Here is a 19,816-nt window from a genome sequence, read left to right as displayed (position 1 = left end):
GTTACTGTTGCCAATCATCTCAAACCAGTCTGCCCATTCTCCTCTGACCTCTGACATCAACAAAGCATTTGCGTCCACACAACTGCCACCCACTGGCACCAACAACCATGCCACTTTAAAAGTTACTTAAATCCCCTTTCTTCCCCATTCTGATGCTCGGTTTGAACTTCAGCAAGTCGTCTTCACCACGTCTAGATGCCTAAATCCATTGAGTTGCTGATTAGCAATTTGTGTTACCAAGCAATTAAACAGGTGTACCTAATAAAGTGGCCGTTGAGTGTGTGTATGTATGAGTGAGTGTGTGTGTGTATGTATGAGTGTGTTTGTGTGCATGTATAAGTGTGTGTGCATGTATAAGTGTGTTTGTGTGTATGTATGTATGTATGTATGTATGAGTGTGTGTTTGTGTGTATGTATGAGTGTATTTGTGTGTATCTATGAGTGTTTGTATATATGAGTCTTTGTGTTTATGTATGTATGAGTGTATTTGTGTGTATGTATGAGTGTATATGAGTGTATGAGTGTGTGTATGTATGAGTGTGTGTGTATATGTATGAGTGTGTTTGTGTGTATGTTTGAATGTGTTTGTGTGTATGTATGAGTGTGTGTTTGTATGTATGAGTGTGTGTATGTATGTATAAGTGTGTGTGTATGCATGGGTGTGTGTATGTATGAAAGTATTTGTGTGTATGTATGAGTATGTGTATGTATGAGTGTATTTGTGTGTATATATGAATGTATTTGTGTGTATGTATGAATGCGTTTGTGCGTATGTATGAGTGTATTTGTGTGTGTGTATGAATGTGTGTATGTATGAGTGTGTGTATGTGTATTTGTGTGTATGTATGAGTGTATTTGTGTGTATGTATGAGTGTGTGTATGTATGAGTGTCTGTGTGTATGATAAGTGTGCCTTTGTGTGTATATATGAGTGTTTGTGAGCATGTATGAGTGTCTGTGTGTATGTATGAATGTGTTTGTGTGTGTGGTGTTTGTGTGTATGTATGAGTGTGTATGTATGAGTGTATTTGTGTGTATGTATGAGTGTGTGTATGTATGAGTGTGTGTATGTGTATTTGTGTGTATGTATGAGTGTATTTGTGTGTATGTATGAGTGTGTGTATGTATGAGTGTCTGTGTGTATGTATGAGTGTGCTTTTGTGTCTATATATGAGTGTTTGTGAGCATGTATGAGTGTCTGTGTGTATGTATGAATGTGTTTGTGTGTATGTATGAGTGTATTTGTGTGTATGTATGAGTGTATTTGTGTGTTTGTATGAGTGTGTGTATTATGAGTGTATATGAGTGTATTTGTGTGCATGTATGAGTGAGCGTATGTATGAGTGTATTTGTGTGTATGTATGAGTGTGTGTATGTATTAGTGTATTTGTGTGTATGTCTGAGTGTCTGAGTGTATGTATGAGTGTGCTTTTGTGTGTATATATGAGTGTTTGTGAGCAGGTATGACTGTCTGTGTGTATGGTATGAATGTGTGTGTATGTATGAGTGTTTTTGTGTATTTATGAGTGTGTGTGTGTATGTATGAGTGTATTTGTGTGTATGTATGATTGGGTGTATGTATGAGTGTGTGTATGTATGAGTGTGTGTATGTATGAGTGTATTTGTGTGTATGTATGAGTGTATTTGTGTGTATGTATGAGTGTCTGTGTGTATGTATGAGTGTGCTTTTGTTTGTATATATGAGTGTTTGTGAGCAGGTATGACTGTCTGTGTGTATGGTATGAATGTGTGTGTATGTATGAGTGTTTTTGTGTATTTATGAGTGTGTGTATGTATGAGTGTATTTGTGTGTATGTATGAGTGTATTTGTGTGTATGTATGTGTGATGGGGTTCTCATGTGAAAAAAGTTTTGGAGCCTCTAATCTAAAGGTCCCTGCGCTTGCAAGATTCTGAAAGAAATCTCACCAATACTATGAAGCCTAAAGGCAGTTTTTACCTTGAGAACAGTGTGTCTCACAAAGGGGTGTTCCCTGCATTTAAGATGCATACTGTACATTACAACATAGCTCAAAAAAATTGTAATTTAAAAATCATATGAATAAATTACATAATGAAACAAAAAGATGCTGTAAAGAATTGTATTGTTAAATTGCATTGAAAATCATAGTAAATTGTTCTGCATAAGCCGTAAAAATAGTGAAATTACACAAGAGAAAAACTTTTGAATGCACAGTAGAAATCATAATAAAACCACTGCATGTGCAAAAAACGCTGTGAATTCATATAAGTAAGAAAGTGAATGGTTTTCATTATTGTAGAAGGACTTTCCCCGACTCTGCTGGTGTGGTGAAAAGGGGTGTGCCATTGGCATAGCCGATTGTTCTTTGTCAGACCTCGTGTTCTAATTTTCCCCCTGCAGATCTCATTGTTTTATCTCACAAACTGAAAGATGACAAGATTGTCTCAATATACGCAAAAACACTTATTACCCTAACAGAAAAAATCTGTGTTTAGGCAGGGCAACATTATTCCTTTTCTGTTAAATGGAGAGTTTTGCCTAAACAAAAGACTATGGAGACTAAGGCACACTTAAAGAGACACTAAATACTAAAAACATTTCATGCACCTCCCTCTAATCATGGGTGCTGCCATTATGTAACCTAGCTTATACTGCAGGTGTCTTATGGAGAGTTACTGCACATGTGCAAACAAGTCAGCACTGGATTGTAGTGAAAGATAGATTTCTTTCCTAAGATATGGTGAGTCCTCGGCTTGAGTAATTACTGTTGGGAATATCACTCCTAGCCAGCAGGAGGAGGCAAAGAGCACCACAATTAAACTGTTAAGTATCACTCCCTTACCCACAACCCCTTGTCATTCTCTTTGCCTTTGGTGCATGGAGGAGGTGACGTTAAGGTGTCTGAAGAAAAATTTTGATTTTATCTACAAGAAAGTTTTGGGGTACAGCCATATTCCACATCATTCCTTGCAGTCGGGTAGTGGTGACTTTAAAGCAGTTAGTAACTTGTAAAGACGTACTTACTGCGTTTTCCTAACAATTGCTGCCCTAGTTTAGAATGCCAGAGTTGGCTACTCTGTTCTTTCTTTGTCAAAGGTCTCTGTGAAGAACTCTCTTACCTTGTAACTGTCTACATACCGGACAGCGGAGCAGGTAAGTGCTTTTTCTTCTATTTGGGGAGACCATGCACTTAACAAATTAAGACACTGCTTTTTTATTGGGACATAGATAATCCTGTTGTATGGGTTGCACTGGGGCATGAAGCAGGCACTGTAGCATGTGTGAGACTAACATTTAAACTCTTTAAACAGAAAGGGTAAAATGTTTTTATTAGGCTTTATTTTCTGACACATATTTACTTGATAAACCAATACAAGTTTAAACTGAAAGTAAGGCTACATTTTCTATTTCTATTTGCTTATTAATTTCCCATTTACTTTAAAATAAAACGATGCAACATTTTAAACTGTCAGGTTTGACAAAACGGTTATTTCTGGTACTCTGTGTACAAGGAAGCTATTTTTAGTGCCTCTCTGTGTAGCAGCAGTAATTTGAGCTCGGAAGTTCCAGTCACATGACCAGCTTTACTTCATAACGTTTCTGAGAAAAAAGTCGTTGTAAGGCACCTCAGTAATTGAGGTGTGGGGTTGGCTGAGGGGTATTTTAGAATTTTAGAAGTTTATTTGATGTTTATTAAAAGTTTTTTCTTAACTTTTCTCACATAATTTTAGCTGGGGATCGATCCTAATTTGGTATAAAATTTAAGTGTATTTTTTCCTTGGCTTATCTTAATTGAATATTAAAATCTTTGAAACTTATCTATACAAGTTTATTTACTGTTTCACAACGTCTGATATGGAGCAAGAGCCTGCTCTCATGAATTCATGCTTATTATGTTTAGATACACAAATTGTAGCTCCTATGCAATTTTGTTCTTTATGTGTCAAGAAAACCTTGTAAAATAAAGGTAAAATGTTTGAGCCTAATGTCTCTCAGGATGATGCTATTAAAATAATACCTCAGTTTTCTAGCCACGGATCCCAGAATTTTTTCAAAGGTTCTGGAGGCTCTTTTGGCAGTGATCCGTTCTCGTGGAATTGCTGTGGCACCCTACCTCTGCGACATATTGGTTCAGACGCAGTCTTTTCAACGAGCAAATTCTCACACAGAGATATTGTCTTTTCTTCGTTCCCACGGATGGAATGTGAATCTGTAAAAAAGCTCCCTTTCCCCTGCTACAAGAGTAGTGTTCTTAGGGACTATAATAGATTCTCTATTGATGAAGATTTTTTTGACAGATGTCAGGAAAAACAAAATAATTTCCTCTTGCCTCTCTCTTCAGGCTACTGCTCATCCTTCAGTGAAGGACCTCCTGATTCAGGGTCCCTTCCTTCATCCAAATCTCGTTTCTCTGAAGCTGACTGCTTGGAGATTGAATGCATAATTCTGTCTAAGCGTGGTTTTTCTGAGTCGGTCATTGAGACCATGATTTAGGCTCACAAGCCTGTTACTAGTAAGGTTTACCATAAGATATGTCGTAAATATCTTTATTGGTGTGAATCCAAGGGCTACTCTTGGAGTAGAATTAGAATTCCTAGAATTGTATCTTTTCTTCAGGAAAGCCTGGAGAAGGGATTGCCAGTCAGTACCCTGAAGGGTCAGATTTCTGCTTTATCAGTTCCACTACATAAACCTTTGGCTGATGTGCTAGATGTGCAATCTTTTTGTCAGGCCTTGGTCAAAATCAGGCCTGTCTTTAAGTCTGTTGCTTCTCCTTGGAGCCTTAAACTTGTTCTTAAATGGACAAATTTTCTTTATTCTCTTGGTATCTTTATTTGAAATGCAAAAATGTAAGTTTAGATGCCGGCCCATTTTTGGTGAACAACCTGGGTTGTCCTTGCTGATTGGTGGATAAATGCATCCACCAATAAAAAGTGCTGTCCATAGTGCTGAACTAAGAAAAAAGCTTAGATGCCTTATTTTTCAATTAAAGGTAGGAAAAGAACGAAGAAAAAATGATAATAGGAGTAAATTAGAAAGTTGCTTAAGATTGAATGTTCTATCTGAATCACAAAAGAAACAATTTGGGTTCAGTGTCCCTTTAAAGTTTACACCTGGCTCCATTTGAGCCATTGCATTCCATAGACATTAAGTTATCTTAGAAGGTTTTGTTTCTTGTTGCTATCACTTCTGCTTGAAGAGTCTCTGAACTCTCAGCTCTGCAGTGTGATTTCCCTTATCTTATTTTTCATGCCGATAAGGTATTCTAAGTTAGGTTTCCTTCCTAAGGTTTTTTCTAATAGAAATATCAATCAGGAAATTGTTGTTCCCTCTCTGTGTCCTAATCCTTCTTCGTCCAAAGAACGTTTGTTACACAATTTGGATGTTGTACGTGCTCTTAAATTCTACTTACTGGCAACTAAGGATTTTCGCCAGTCCTCTGCCCTCTTTGTCTGTTTCTCTGGGAAACGTAAAGATCAGAAAGCTACTGCTACTACTCTTTCTTTTTGGTTACAAAGTATAATTCGTTTGGCTTATGAGACTGCTGGACAGCAGCCTCCTGAGAGAATTACGGCTCATTCCACAAGAGCTTTTTCCTTTTCTTGTGCTTTCAATAATGAATCTTCTGTGGAACAAATTTGCAAGGCTGCAACTTGGTCTTCTCTACATACTTTTTCCACATTTTCTAAATTTGATACTTTTGCCTCGGCTGAGGCTTCTTTTGGAAGAAAGTTCTTCAAGCGGTGGTGCCTTCTGTTTAGGACTGCCTGTCTTGTCCCTCCCTATTTATCCGTATCCTCTAGCTTGGGTATTGGTTCCCAACAGCGATTACTCAAGCCATGGACTCACCATATCTTAGGAAAGAAAAACAAAATGTATGCTTACCTGATAAATTTATTTATTTCCAGATATGGGGAGTCCACGGCCCCACCCTTTACTTTAAAGGGCCACTGTAAGTAAATATTTTCTATGCCTGTTACTAACTAACTACCCCAAATATGCTTTTTATCAATATAATTTCATTAACATATCTCTACCGTATATTAGAAATCTTGTCTGCAAATTTAATTGTTTTCCAAACCCACTCCGTGGGTATCCTTTGCTCTGTACCAATCCGTTTACAATACCTAGGTTTCAAAATGGCGCTTTAAACACAAAGGCCTAGATTTAGAGTTCGGCGGTAAAAGGGCTGTTAACGCTCCGCGGGCTTTTTTCTGGCCGCACCATAAATTTAACTCTGGTATCGAGAGTTCAAACAAATGCTGCGTTAGGCTCCAAAAAAGGAGCGTAGGGCATTTTTACCGCAAATGCAACTCTCGATACCAGAGTTGCTTACGGACGCGGCCGGCATCAAAAACGTGCTCGTGCACGATTCTCCCATAGGAAACAATGGGACTGTTTGAGCTGAAAAAAAACCTAACACCTGCAAAAAAGCAGCGTTCAGCTCCTAACGCAGCCCCATTGTTTCCTATGGGGAAACACTTCCTACGTCTGCACCTAACACTCTAACATGTACCCCGAGTCTAAACACCCCTAGCCTTACACTTATTAACCCCTAATCTGCCGCCCCCGCTATCGCTGACCCCTGCATTACACTTTTAACCCCTAATCTTCCGCTCCGTAAACCGCCGCAACCTACGTTATCCCTATGTACCCCTAATCTGCTGCCCTAACATCGCCGACCCCTATGTTATATTTATTAACCCCTAATCTGCCCCCCACAACGTCGCCGACACCTACCTACACTTATTAACCCCTAATCTGCCGAGCGGACCTGAGCGCTACTATAATAAAGTTATTAACCCCTAATCCGTCTCACTAACCCTATCATAAATAGTATTAACCCCTAATCTGCCCTCCCTAACATCGCCGACACCTACCTTCAATTATTAACCCCTAATCTTCCGATCGGAGCTCACCGCTATTCTAATAAATGTATTAACCCCTAAAGCTAAGTCTAACCCTAACACTAACACCCCCCTAACTTAAATATAATTTACATCTAACAAAATAAATTAACTCTTATTAAATAAATTAATCCTATTTAAAGCTAAATACTTACCTGTAAAATAAACCCTAATATAGCTACAATATAAATTATAATTATATTTTAGCTATTTTAGGATTAATATTTATTTTACAGGCAACTTGGTATTTATTTTAACTAGGTACAATAGCTATTAAATAGTTAAGAACTATTTAATAGTTACCTAGTTAAAATAATTACAAAATTACCTGTAAAATAAATCCTAACCTAAGATATAATTAAACCTAACACTACCCTATCAATAAAATAATTAAATAAACTACCTACAATTACCTACAATTAACCTAACACTACACTATCAATAAATAAATTAAATACAATTGCTACAAATAAATACAATTAAATAAACTAGCTAAAGTACAAAAAATAAAAAAGAACTAAGTTACAGAAAATAAAAAAATATTTACAAACATAAGAAAAATATTACAACAATTTTAAACTAATTACACCTACTCTAAGCCCCCTAATAAAATAACAAAGCCCCCCAAAATAAAAAATTCCCTACCCTATTCTAAATTTAAAAAGTTACAAGCTCTGTTACCTTACCAGCCCTGAACAGGGCCCTTTGCGGGGCATGCCCCAAGAAGTTCAGCTCTTTTGCCTGTAAAAGAAAACATACAATACCCCCCCCCCCAACATTACAACCCACCACCCACATACCCCTAATCTAACCCAAACCACCCTTAAATAAACCTAACACTAATCCCCTGATGATCTTCCTACCTTGTCTTCACCATACCAGGTTCACCGATCCGTCCTGGCTCCGATATCTTCATCCAACCCAAGCGGGGGCTAGACATCCACTGAAGAAGTCCAGAAGAGGGTCCAAAGTCTTCCTCCTATCCGGCAAGAAGAGGACATCCGGACCGGCAAACATCTTCTCCAAGCGGCATCTTCTATCTTCTTCCATCCGGTGCGGAGCGGGTCCATCTTGAAGCAGGCGACGCGGATCCATCCTCTTCTTCCGATGTCTCCCGACGAATGACGGTTCCTTTAAGGGACGTCATCCAAGATGGCGTCCCTCGAATTCCGATTGGCTGATAGGATTCTATCAGCCAATCGGAATTAAGGTAGGAATTTTCTGATTGGCTGATGGAATCAGCCAATCAGAATCAAGTTCAATCCGATTGGCTGATCCAATCAGCCAATCAGATTGAGCTCGCATTCTATTGGCTGTTCCGATCAGCCAATAGAATGCGAGCTCAATCTGATTGGCTGATTGGATCGGCCAATCGGATTGAACTATATTCTGATTGGCTGATTCCATCAGCCAATCAGAAAATTCCTACCTTAATTCCGATTGGCTGATAGAATCCTATCAGCCAATCGGAATTCGAGGGACGCCATCTTGGATGACGTCCCTTAAAGGAACCGTCATTCGTCGGGAGACATCGGAAGAAGAGGATGGATTCGCGTCGCCTGCTTCAAGATGGACCCTCTCCGCACCGGATGGAAGAAGATAGAAGATGCCGCTTGGAGAAGATGTTTGCCGGTCCGGATGTCCTCTTCTTGCCGGATAGGATGAAGACTTTGGAGCCTCTTCTGGACCTCTTCAGCACCGGATTATGGATCGCCAACCCCCGCTTGGGTTGGATGAAGATCTTGGAGCCAGGACGGATCGGTGATACCTGGATGGTGAAGACAAGGTAGGAAGATCTTCAGGGGATTAGTGTTAGGTTTATTTAAGGGGGGTTTGGGTTAGATTAGGGGTATGTGGGTGGTGGGTTGTAATGTTGGGGGGGGGGGTATTGTATGTTTTTTTTAACAGGCAAAAGAGCTGAACTTCTTGGGGCATGCCCCGCAAAGGGCCCTGTTCAGGGCTGGTAAGGTAAAAGAGCTTGTAACTTTTTTAATTTAGAATAGGGTAGGGAATTTATTATTTTGGGGGGCTTTGTTATTTTATTAGGGGGCTTAGAGTAGGTGTAATTAGTTTAAAATTGTTGTAATATTTTTCTTATGTTTGTAAATATTTTTTTATTTTCTGTAACTTAGTTCTTTTTTATTTTTTGTACTTTAGCTAGTTTATTTAATTGTATTTATTTGTAGCAATTGTGTTTATTTAATTTATTGATAGTGTAGTGTTAGGTTAATTGTAGGTAATTGTAGGTATTTTATTTAATTATTTTATTGATAGGGTAGTGTTAGGTTTAATTATATCTTAGGTTAGGATTTATTTTACAGGTAAATTTGTTATTATTTTAACTAGGTAACTATTAAATAGTTCTTAACTATTTAATAGCTATTGTACCTAGTTAAAATAAATACCAAGTTGCCTGTAAAATAAATATTAATCCTAAAATAGCTACAATGTAATTATAATTTATATTGTAGCTATATTAGGATTTATTTTACAGGTAAGTATTTAGCTTTAAATAGGAATAATTTATTTAATAAGAGTTAATTTATTTCGTTAGATAAAAATTATATTTAACTTAGGGGGGTGTTAGTGTTAGGGTTAGACTTAGCTTTAGGGGTTAATACATTTATTAGAATAGCGGTGAGCTCCGATCGGAAGATTAGGGGTTAATAATTGAAGTTAGGTGTCGGCGATGTTAGGGAGGGCAGATTAGGGGTTAATAATATTTATGATAGGGTTAGTGAGGCGGGTTAGGGGTTAATAACTTTATTATAGTAGCGGTGCGGTCCGCTCGGCAGATTAGGGGTTAATAAGTGTAGGCAGGTGTCGGCGACGTTGTGGGGGGCAGGTTAGGGGTTAATAAATATAATATAGGGGTCGGCGGTGTTAGGGGTAGCAGATTAGGGGTACATAGGGATAACGTAGGTGGCGGCGCTTTGCGGTCGGAAGATTAGGGGTTAATTATTTTAAGTAGCTGGCGGCGATGTTGTGGGGGGCAGATTAGGGGTTAATAAATGTAATATAGGGGTCGGCGGGGTTAGGGGCAGCAGATTAGGGGTACATAAGTATAACGTAGGTGGCGGTCGGCAGATTAGGGGTTAAAATTTTTAATCGAGTGGCGGCGATGTGGGGGGACCTCGGTTTAGGGGTACATAGGTAGTTTATGGGTGTTAGTGTACTTTAGGGTACAGTAGTTAAGAGCTTTATAAACCGGCGTTAGCCAGAAAGCTCTTAACTCCTGCTATTTTCAGGCGGCTGGAATCTTGTCGTTAGAGCTCTAACGCTCACTGCAGAAACGACTCTAAATACCGGCGTTAGAAAGATCCCATTGAAAAGATAGGCTACGCAAATGGCGTAGGGGGATCTGCGGTATGGAAAAGTCGCGGCTGCAAAGTGAGCGTTAGACCCTTTAATCACTGACTCCAAATACCAGCGGGCGGCCAAAACCAGCGTTAGGAGCCTCTAACGCTGGTTTTGACGGCTACCGCCGAACTCTAAATCTAGGCCAAAGTTATTGGTTTAAGTATTTTGAACATGCAGTGCTGAAAATAGTGGGCAGGATAATGTGACATCATCGGCGAATAAAAGATATAACTTTTAGAACGTTATGAAACTTCGTTTTGGAGAAAATATAGGTCAGTAGGTTTTAATTAATGTTTATTAACTTTAATATGTTAGTTGTTTAGCTTAAAAATTATAACAGAAAGTAATCTTTTAAGACAGTTGTTCTTTTGACTATAACCTCAGGTACCTCTACACCTTGTGTTACTCCTTTTTCTCCATTCCCCTTTGGTCGAATGACTGGGGGTTGTGGGTAAGGGAGTGATACTTAGCAGTTTAACTATGGTGCTCTTTGCCTCCTCCTGTTGGCCAGGAGTGATATTCCCAACAGTAATTACTAAAGCCATGGACTCACCATATCTGGAAATAAATATATTTATCAGGTAAGCATAAATTTTGTTTTTCGACATGGCGGCACACATGTTTAGAGGTAGGTGGGGAATAACATAAATACTATGTTTATACAATGTATTTAAGTCCAGATTACAAGTGGAATGGTATTTAACTATCCTGTTAAAATGTTAACTCCGCTATAAGTAAGCTTTTTGCACGCATCGGGTAGCACTCGCATTACAAGTTGAAAGTAAACTATCTTTGATCGCACGAAAAAAACGAAATTTAGAATATCAAGCGTGATAACGTATTCCCCTATACAAATCAATTGAGCAAAAAAGTGGGGTAAGAAAACCTTACACCATACTTGTGCGCAAACCCGATCGCATATTCTCAAGTTCAATCACCCGACATGAAAATATTAATATTTCACATTCCAATGTTCTTCACATAGCAGAATATGTTATATCTATTCATAAATACAGATATATATATATATATATATATATATATATATATATATATATACACACATATATTGTAAAAACAAGAGGGAGTGATGTTTTTCTGCACAAATATATATATATATATATATATATATATATATATTTACAGTATGTATATTTATACCTATATATAAATGATTATAAATAGGTATATATATATACTGATATATATAGGAATATCTATTTAAAAGTGCATAGAACAAGTTCTGCTATGTGCAAAACCTTGAAATGTAAAATATGTATTGTAAATACACAGTTAAACACTTTAAAAATGAATATTGCATAAATATGATTGTACATGTTTTTATCTACTTAACTGCAACGGGCTCCAATGCACTTATACATGTCTATATATGTGTACATATGTATTTATGTGTTTATATGTGTATATTTGGCTTTAATTACACCTATACACATATAATTACATAAATACATATCTTTGAGCCCTTATAACTTTTTTGTGCAATATTTTTTTTCCCAAATGCTTTATTGAAAATTACATAACCAATACAAACAGTAAAAAGTAGTTGCATATGCAAAAAGTCTCTATTGTTTTGTAAACATAGAACAAAACAGTTTTCTTCTTACAAACATTACATGAGGCAGGTTGCTAACAGAAAGTTTGGTTATAAATTAAATAATCCGTTATAAACATGAATTTAACCTTCATAAGATATAAAATAGGTGGTGTGGTTCTTGCAGGAGAAAACATGGGTTTTATTTGTTAGGGTGTGCGTATGGGTAGCTAACTAATTTGGGGTAAATAGGTCGTTTGTCAAATCTCTTGGTAACGTGTAGTGTATTTCTTTCTTTATTTGCAGGTGAGGTAGGTTTCTGATTAAGATATTCTTCCCATAGTAAGCAGATTGAGTGGTAATCATCTATTTGTTTATTGTGTGTGTAATGGTATTTTTCTAGTTGGAGGGATTGGGTGGTCATTTCTTTCCAGGTAGGGATTGATGGAAGATTTCGTAATTTCCAATTTTTTGGTATCAGCCTTTTTGCTGAGTTTACCATGATAGTTGATAGTGCTAGTTATATTTACATTTTACTTGAGTGAATTTGTTGAAAAGAAAGAAGCAGATGTTTAGTTCAAGGGTTACGGATAAAATGTTCTCAAATTCTGTTTTGATTGCCTCCCAGTATGCCTGAGCGGTAGGGCATGTCCACCAAATGTGTGTGGGGGGTGACTTCTTCCTTGCAGCCTCTACAGCACTCTGGTGAAAGCATGGGAAGGATGGTATGCAGTCGGTATGGGGTATGATACCACCTATATAGACATTTGACATTCATTTCCATAACATATATGGAAGAGGAAGATTTTGTCAATGAGGTGAAGATTTTTAGCCACTCTTTGTGGGGTTGGGTAGTGCCAATTTCTCTCTCCCATTTCTGTGTGTAGGAGGAGAGGGATGTATTGTATGTTTGCATGAGTAGTTGATGTGTGAATGATAGGAGGCCTTTATTCAGAGTATCGTGGAGGCAAATGCTTTCAAAACTGGTTAGGTTGCGTGAGAGTTGAATTTTTTAGGGGTGTTTTAAGAGGAAATCCGAGAGTTGTTGGTATCTGAACCATTTAACGTGTGTGTTCTCTAGGAGAAGCGTGATCTCAGATAGAGGTTTGGGTTTCTTATTCTGAATAATTGTGAGGCAGGGGGAAGATTTGGACACGTGGGGTATTGGGGTTGTTTGATTGTGCAATATTTTTTTAATCATTTTTATTAGATGGTGTTATTATGAGTGTAAATGTACTTTGTAATGTATTTTTGATGTGTTTTGTGACACTTTTTTGTTTCGCCAAACAGTTAACCAGAGCTCTGAGGTTGCGATATCCCGATGCGCGTTAACTTCATTGTGCTCAAGCAATCGCATTTACTTTCAACTTGCCAAACGAGTGCAAAACCCGCCACTCGTAATCTAGCCCTTTATGTTTAATGTCCCTTTAAAAGCCATTTTACCTTCAAGTTGAAGTACAACAGCATTTATCCATTGGTTTCTAGAATTGGTTGAAATACACTGCATGCTAACGCCCAGCAATTCTCTGCAGGGCATAGGGATATTTATTTATATGTATATACTAAAGTAAGTTGTCTTGTGGTTTGTATATTGTGATGAAGCCAGGTGAGGCTGACTGCTAATGAATTTAGTGTATCAGTATCTTTGTTCTTAATTTTCTCTCTGTCTCTCCATAGCATTTCAAACAGTTAGTGGACGAGCTACAGGCAAAAGGTGTGGGGACCGTCAATAAAGCTTTGATTGAAGCTTTTAAAATCTTAAAGGAGGTAGGTACAATATGTATTCTTTCTAACTGTAGGTGGGAACATAAATAAATTCCTTTTGAACCTCAGAAGCAATGTAAACGTATACGTTGGTTGCAAGTTATTATTGTTTATTTCTCTGCTTTATGAGACTATGTTTTTTATATGGGTGACTTACGGCACTGCGAGATCTACAGATGCTAAATGCATATGATGTACGACACTTTGTGGAAAAGGGGCATGCCGCTACAGCAAAACTTCACATTATGTTAAAGATAAATATTTTGTATTTTCATATAAAAGAGTTCTGAAGTCCCTTTCTTTTTTTGAGAGGAGATAATGGGGTAGATTTATTAATGGTCGAGCTGTAGCGAATCATGTCTGCTCGACCTCACTAAATGCTGCCCCCTGCTCATCGGCCGCTAGCGGGGGGTGTCAATCATCCCGATCGTATTTTACGACTGCTGCTTCTTAACTTCCGTTTCAGGCGAGCCTGAAACAATGGGTGTAGAATGCAGCATTCACTGCTTAATACATCTACCTCCAAGTATCTTCTCCTTTTTTTATCTTATTTTTTTTGGATTTAACTTTTGAACTAAGGGTCTGCACCAATTACACTGTGAGGTTTTTCATTACAAATTCATATATCATTTTGTTTGTTTCTTTTTAAAGACACGATGAGTCCATGGATTTCATCCTTACTTGTGGGATTACGCCTCCTGGTCAGCAGGAGGAGGCAAAGAGCACTACAGCAGAGCTGTATAAATAGCTCCTCCCTTCCCTCCCACTCCAGTCATTCTCTTTGCCTGTGTTAGTGATAGGAAGAGGTAAAGTGAGGTGTTAGTTTAGATTCTTCAATCAAGAGTTTGTTATTTTTAAAATGGTACCAGTGAGTGCTATTTTATTTTAGGGTGTAGCTGTATTCCTTGTCAGCCTCTAGAGTAGAGCTACAGGTGGCTTTAAAGCAATGGGAACTGGTGGGACTAAACTCTCACTGCACCTCCCATACTGAGTGCTGCCCTTTTTGATTATGGTCTTAGCAAATGTTAGCTAAGGCCCTGTATTTCTCACTAAACGACAGGAGGAAGAAGACCTCTTGATCCTGTGGGAAGTGTCTTGCTGTTGCTCAGCATAAAGGTATGTGCAGTCTTTTATTTTTTCTGAGACATAGATTAACTCAGAATCGGCTGTATGTTTACCTATTTAATAAGTGGGGAAATTAAACTTTTATTAAGACAAGGGTTTCCCTCATTTCTCTGTGTCTCTTGACTCGTGACAGACTGTAATGATATGGGCTCTTACTTTTTAGCCCTGTGATTTGGTGCTGTGGGCGAGACGCTGGGGACATTGTTGTTAGGAGTTAGTACTCCAATGTGTTAGGCTGTGTGTTTTACTGAGGTTTTTGACCGGCGTTTATTTAAGGATGCATATCTCCATGTTCCTATCCACAGAGATCATCACAAGTTTCTAAGGTTTGCCTTTCTGGACAAACATTTTCAGTTCGTAGCTCTCCCTTTCGGTCTAGCCACGGCACCCAGAATTTTCACATAAGTTCTGGGGTCTCTTCTGGTAGTTCTCAGACCACGGGTCATTGCAGTGGCACCTTACCTGGACAATATTCTGATCCAGGCGTCATCTTATCAACTAGCAAGGTCTCATACCGAGGTGGTGTTAGCCTTCCTGAGATCTCACGGGTGGAAGGTAAATCTGGGAAAGAGTTTGTTAATTCCTCAGACAAGGGTACCCTTTCTGGGAACTCTAATCGACTCTTTGTCAATGAATTTTTTTTTGACGGAGGTCAGAAAATTAAAAATTCTGAATACATGTCGAGCCCTTCAGGCCAATCCTCGGCCATCAGTGGCTCAGTGCATGGAGGTAATCGGATTGATGGTGGCAGCTATTGACATCGTACCGTTTGCACGTTTTCATCTCAGGCCTCTGCAGCTGAACATGCTCAGGCAATGGAATGGGGATTATACATATTTATCTCCTCGAATAACCCTAGATCAGGAGACAAGGGACTCTCTTTTATGGTGGTTGTCGCTGGATCATCTATCCCAGGGGACATGCTTTCGCAGCCCCCCATGGGTGATTGTGACAACGGATGCTAGCCTATTAGGGTGGGGAGCAGTCTGGAGCTCTTTAAGGGCTCAGGGAGTATGGACTCAAGCATAATCTCTCCTTCCTATCAACATTCTAGAGTTGAGGGCGATATTCAATGCTCTTCAGGCCTGGCCTCAGTTAGCCTTGGCCCGATTTATCAGATTTCAGTCTGACAACATAACGACAGTGGCTTACATCAATCATCAGGGGGGAACAAGAAGTTCCTTAGCGATGTTCGAGGTAGCCAAAATAATTCAGTGGGCAGAGGCTCACTCTTGCCATCTGTCTGCGATCTACATCCCAGGGGTGGAGAACTGGGAGGCAGATTTTCTGAGCAGGCAGACTTTTTATCCGGGAGAGTGGGAGCTCCATCCGGAAATTTTTTCAAGTCTGATTCTCAGATGGAGTCGGCCGGAGGTGGACCTTATGTCGTCTCGTCAGAATGCCAAGCTTCAGAGATATGGGTTCAGGTCCAGAGATCCCCAGGCCGAGCTGATAGATGCCTTGGCAGTTCCTTGGGTTTTCAGCCTAGCATATGTATTCCCTCCGTTTGCTCTCCTTCCTCGGGTGATTGCTCGAATCAAACAGGAAAGGGCATTGGTGATCCTCATTGCTCCGGCATGGCCTCACAGGATTTGGTATGCCGATCTGGTGGACATGTCATCTCGGCCACCGTGGAAGCTTCCATTGAGGAAGGACCTTCTCATTCAGGGTACCTTCCATCATCCAAATCTAATTTCTCTGCAGCTGACTGCTTGGAGATTGAACGCTTAATTTTATCTAAGCAAGGTTTTTCTGATTCAGTAATAAGTACTTTTATTCAGGCACGTAAACCCATCCATAGATATTAAGTTATTATCTTGGAAAGTTTTATTTTTAGTTGCTATTTCTTCTGCTCGTAGAGTATCTGAACTTTCGGCCTTACAATATGATTCTCCTTATCTTATTTTCCATTCCGATAAGGTGGTGTTACGTACAAAACCTGGTTTTCTTCCTAAAGTTTTTTCTAACAAGAATATTAATCAGGAAATTGTTGTTCCTTTCTTGTGTCCTAATCCTTCTTCTAAGAAGGAACGTCTGCTACATAATTTAGACGTAGTCCGTGCTTTAAAGTTTTACTTACAAGCGACTAAGGATTTTCGGCAATCTTCTTCTTTGTTTGTCATTTTTTCAGGGAAACATAGGGGTCAGAAAGCTACAGCTACCTCTCTTTCTTTTTGGATGAAGAGTATCATCCATTTTGCATATGAGACTACTGGACAGCAGCCTCCTGAATGAATTACGGCTCATTCCACTAGGGCTGTGGCTTCCTCATGGGCATTTAAAAATGATGCTTCTGTTGAACAGATTTGCAAGGCTGCTACTTGGTCTTCTCTTCACACTTTTTCTAAATTTTACAAATTTTATACTTTTGCCTCGGCTGAGGCTGCTTTTGGGAGAAAGGTTCTTCAAGCAGTGGTTCCCTGTCTTGTCCCTCCCTTTTCATCCGTGTACTATAGCTTTGGTATTGTATTCCACAAGTAAGGATGAAATCCATGGAGTCATCATGTCTTTAAAAAGAAAAGAAAATTTATGCTTACCTGATAAACTTGTTTCTTTTTAGACACAATGGCCCCTAGTTATCAAGCCGTCAACCTCAAATGCGCTGGAATTCTGCAGCGTATTTGTGGCGAGGCTGATTCACCTTAGTTATCAAGCCCTAGACACCGGCAAAAGTAGAATTTTGTGACGTAAGCTTCGATCCGCCGGACTCAGTCTGACACAGATCGATTCTTACATCACTACAGATGTTCCACACACAAGTTCGGCACAATCTGACTACTTTTGCTAGTTATCAAAAAACTAGTAGGTACGCTCGGCACTTTTCCGGCCCAGCGTACCTGGTTTTCAAACCGCCGCCCTGGAGGCGGCGGATCCCATAGGAATCAATGGGAGTCTGACCATAGCGAAAGTTCATGTTCGCTGCTGCCAGACGTCCCATTCATTCCTATGGGAGCTGTCTACACCTAACACCCTAACATGTACCCTAGCTAAAAGAAATACAAAATTACCTGTAAAATAAATCCTAACCTAAGTTACAATTAAACCTAACACTACACTATCATTAAATTAGTTAAATAAATGAGCTACAAATAACTACAATTAAATTCAATTAAATAAACTAACTAAAGTACAAAAATAAAAAAAATAAGTTACAAACATTTAAAAAAACAGCCAATAGAATGCGAGCTTAATCTGATTGGCTGATTTTTCCTACCTTAATTCCGATTGGCTGATAGAATCCTATCAGCCAATCGGAATTGAAGGGACGCCATCTTGGATGACATCCCTTAAAGGAACCTTGATTCGTCGTTAGTCTTTGGGAAGAAGAGGATGGCTCCGCGTCGGCTCGTCTGAAGATGGCTCCGCTCCGAATGGATGAAGATTGAAGACGCCGCTTGAATGAAGACTTCAATCGGATGGAAGACCTTTTCAGCGCCGCCTGGATGATGACTTCAATCGAATGGAAGACTTCTTCAGCGCCGCCTGGATGATGACTTCTGCCGCTCCGGATCTCCTCTTTGGTTCCATCGGTGGTCGGCTGGCTGAAGACGGCTCAAGGTAGGATGATCTTCAGGGGGGTAGTGTTAGGTTTATTTAATTGGGGTTTGGGTTAGATTAGGGGTATGTGGGTGGTGGGTTTTAATGTTGGGGGGGTTGTATTTTTATTTTACAGGCAAAAGAGCTGTTTTCTTTGGGGCATGCCCCGCAAAAGGCCCTTTTAAGGGCTGGTAAGTTAATAGAGCTGGTAACTTTTTAATGTAGAATAGGGTAGGGCATTTTTTTTATTTTGGGGGGCTTTATTATTTTATTAGGGGGCTTAGATTAGGTGTAAGTAGCTTAATATTGTTGTAATATTTTTTAAATGTTTGTAACTTATTTTTTTTATTTTTTGTAACCAGCTTTTTTATGTTTTGTACTTTAGTTAGTTTATTTAATTGAATTTAATTGTAGTTATTTGTAGCTCATTTATTTAACTAATTTAATGATAGTGTAGTGTTAGGTTTAATCGTAACTTAGGTTAGGATTTATTTTACAGGTAATTTTGTATTTCTTTTAGCTAGGTAGTTATTAAATAGTTAATAACTATTTAATAACTATTCTAACTAGCTAAAATAAATACCAAGTTACCTGTAAAATAAATATAAATCCTAAAATAGCTACAATGTCATTATTAATTACATTGTAGCTATCTTAGGGTTTATTTTACAGGTAAGTATTTAGTTTTAAATAGGATTAATTTATTAAAGTATAGTGTAGTGTTAGGTGTAATTGTAACTTAGGTTAGTTTTTATTTTACAGGTAAATTTCTCTTTATTTTAGCTAGGTAGCTATTAAATAGTTATTAACTATTTAATAGCTATTGCACCTATTCAAAATAAATTGAAATTTGCCTGTAAAATAAAAATAAATCCTAAGATAGCTACAATATAATTATTATTTATATTGTAGCTATCTTAGGGTTTATTTTATAGGTAAGTATTTAGTTTTAAATAGGATTAATTTAGTTAATAAGAGAAATATTATTTAGATTTATTTAATTAATATTTAAGTTAGGGGGGTGTTAGGGTTAGTGTTAGACTTAGGTTTAGGGGTTAATAATTTTATTACAGTGGCGGCAGTGTAGGGAGGGCAGGATAGGGGTTAATAAATTTATTATAGGTGGCGATGGTGTAGGGGGGCAGATTAGGGGTTAATAAGTTTAATATAGGTTGTGGCGGGGTCTGGGAGCGGCGGTTTAGGGGTTAATACATTTATAAGAGTTGTGGCGGGGTCTAGGAGCGGCGGTTTAGGGGCTAATAACTTTATTTAGTTGCGGGGGGTTCCGGGGGCGCCGGTATAGGGGGTAGAACAGTGTAGTTAGTGTGGGTGCTTAGTGACAGCTTGTCAATAAAGCTGTCAAAAAGCCGAAGAGCAGTGAGATCGGATGAGTGATAACTCTCACAGTCCGCTGCTCATCACCCCGTACTTGGTGCGCAGCTTTTTGACAGATTTTTTGATAACTTAGGTGAAATTTTTCAGGTCCGCGGCGGCGATGGTAGGCGAGCTTAGGAGGGTGTATTGAACCGGCGAAGGCAGGTAAAGTGGACACGTTGATAACTAGAGGCCACTGTCTGAACAGGATTCTGA

General features: G+C 38.7%; 1 protein-coding gene and 1 long non-coding RNA gene across 2 annotated transcripts in view; one reads left to right on the top strand and one right to left on the bottom strand.

Moving 5' to 3' along the window:
• CACNA2D4 (calcium voltage-gated channel auxiliary subunit alpha2delta 4) overlaps nucleotides 1–19,816 on the top strand; it is a 1,345,448-nt gene that overhangs the window by 416,639 nt on the left and 908,993 nt on the right. The window contains exon 10 of the mRNA XM_053718853.1: nucleotides 13,478–13,567. Coding sequence (XP_053574828.1) covers nucleotides 13,478–13,567 — 90 coding nt within the window. The remainder of the gene's footprint in view (nucleotides 1–13,477; nucleotides 13,568–19,816) is intronic.
• LOC128664141 (uncharacterized) overlaps nucleotides 1–19,816 on the bottom strand; it is a 326,605-nt gene that overhangs the window by 137,702 nt on the left and 169,087 nt on the right. The window lies entirely within an intron of this gene.

The sequence above is a fragment of the Bombina bombina genome, chromosome 6, assembly GCF_027579735.1.
Source record: "Bombina bombina isolate aBomBom1 chromosome 6, aBomBom1.pri, whole genome shotgun sequence".
NCBI lineage: Eukaryota > Metazoa > Chordata > Amphibia > Anura > Bombinatoridae > Bombina > Bombina bombina.
Note: the sequence above shows the minus strand (reverse complement) of the source record. Positions and strands in the feature narration are given on the sequence as shown.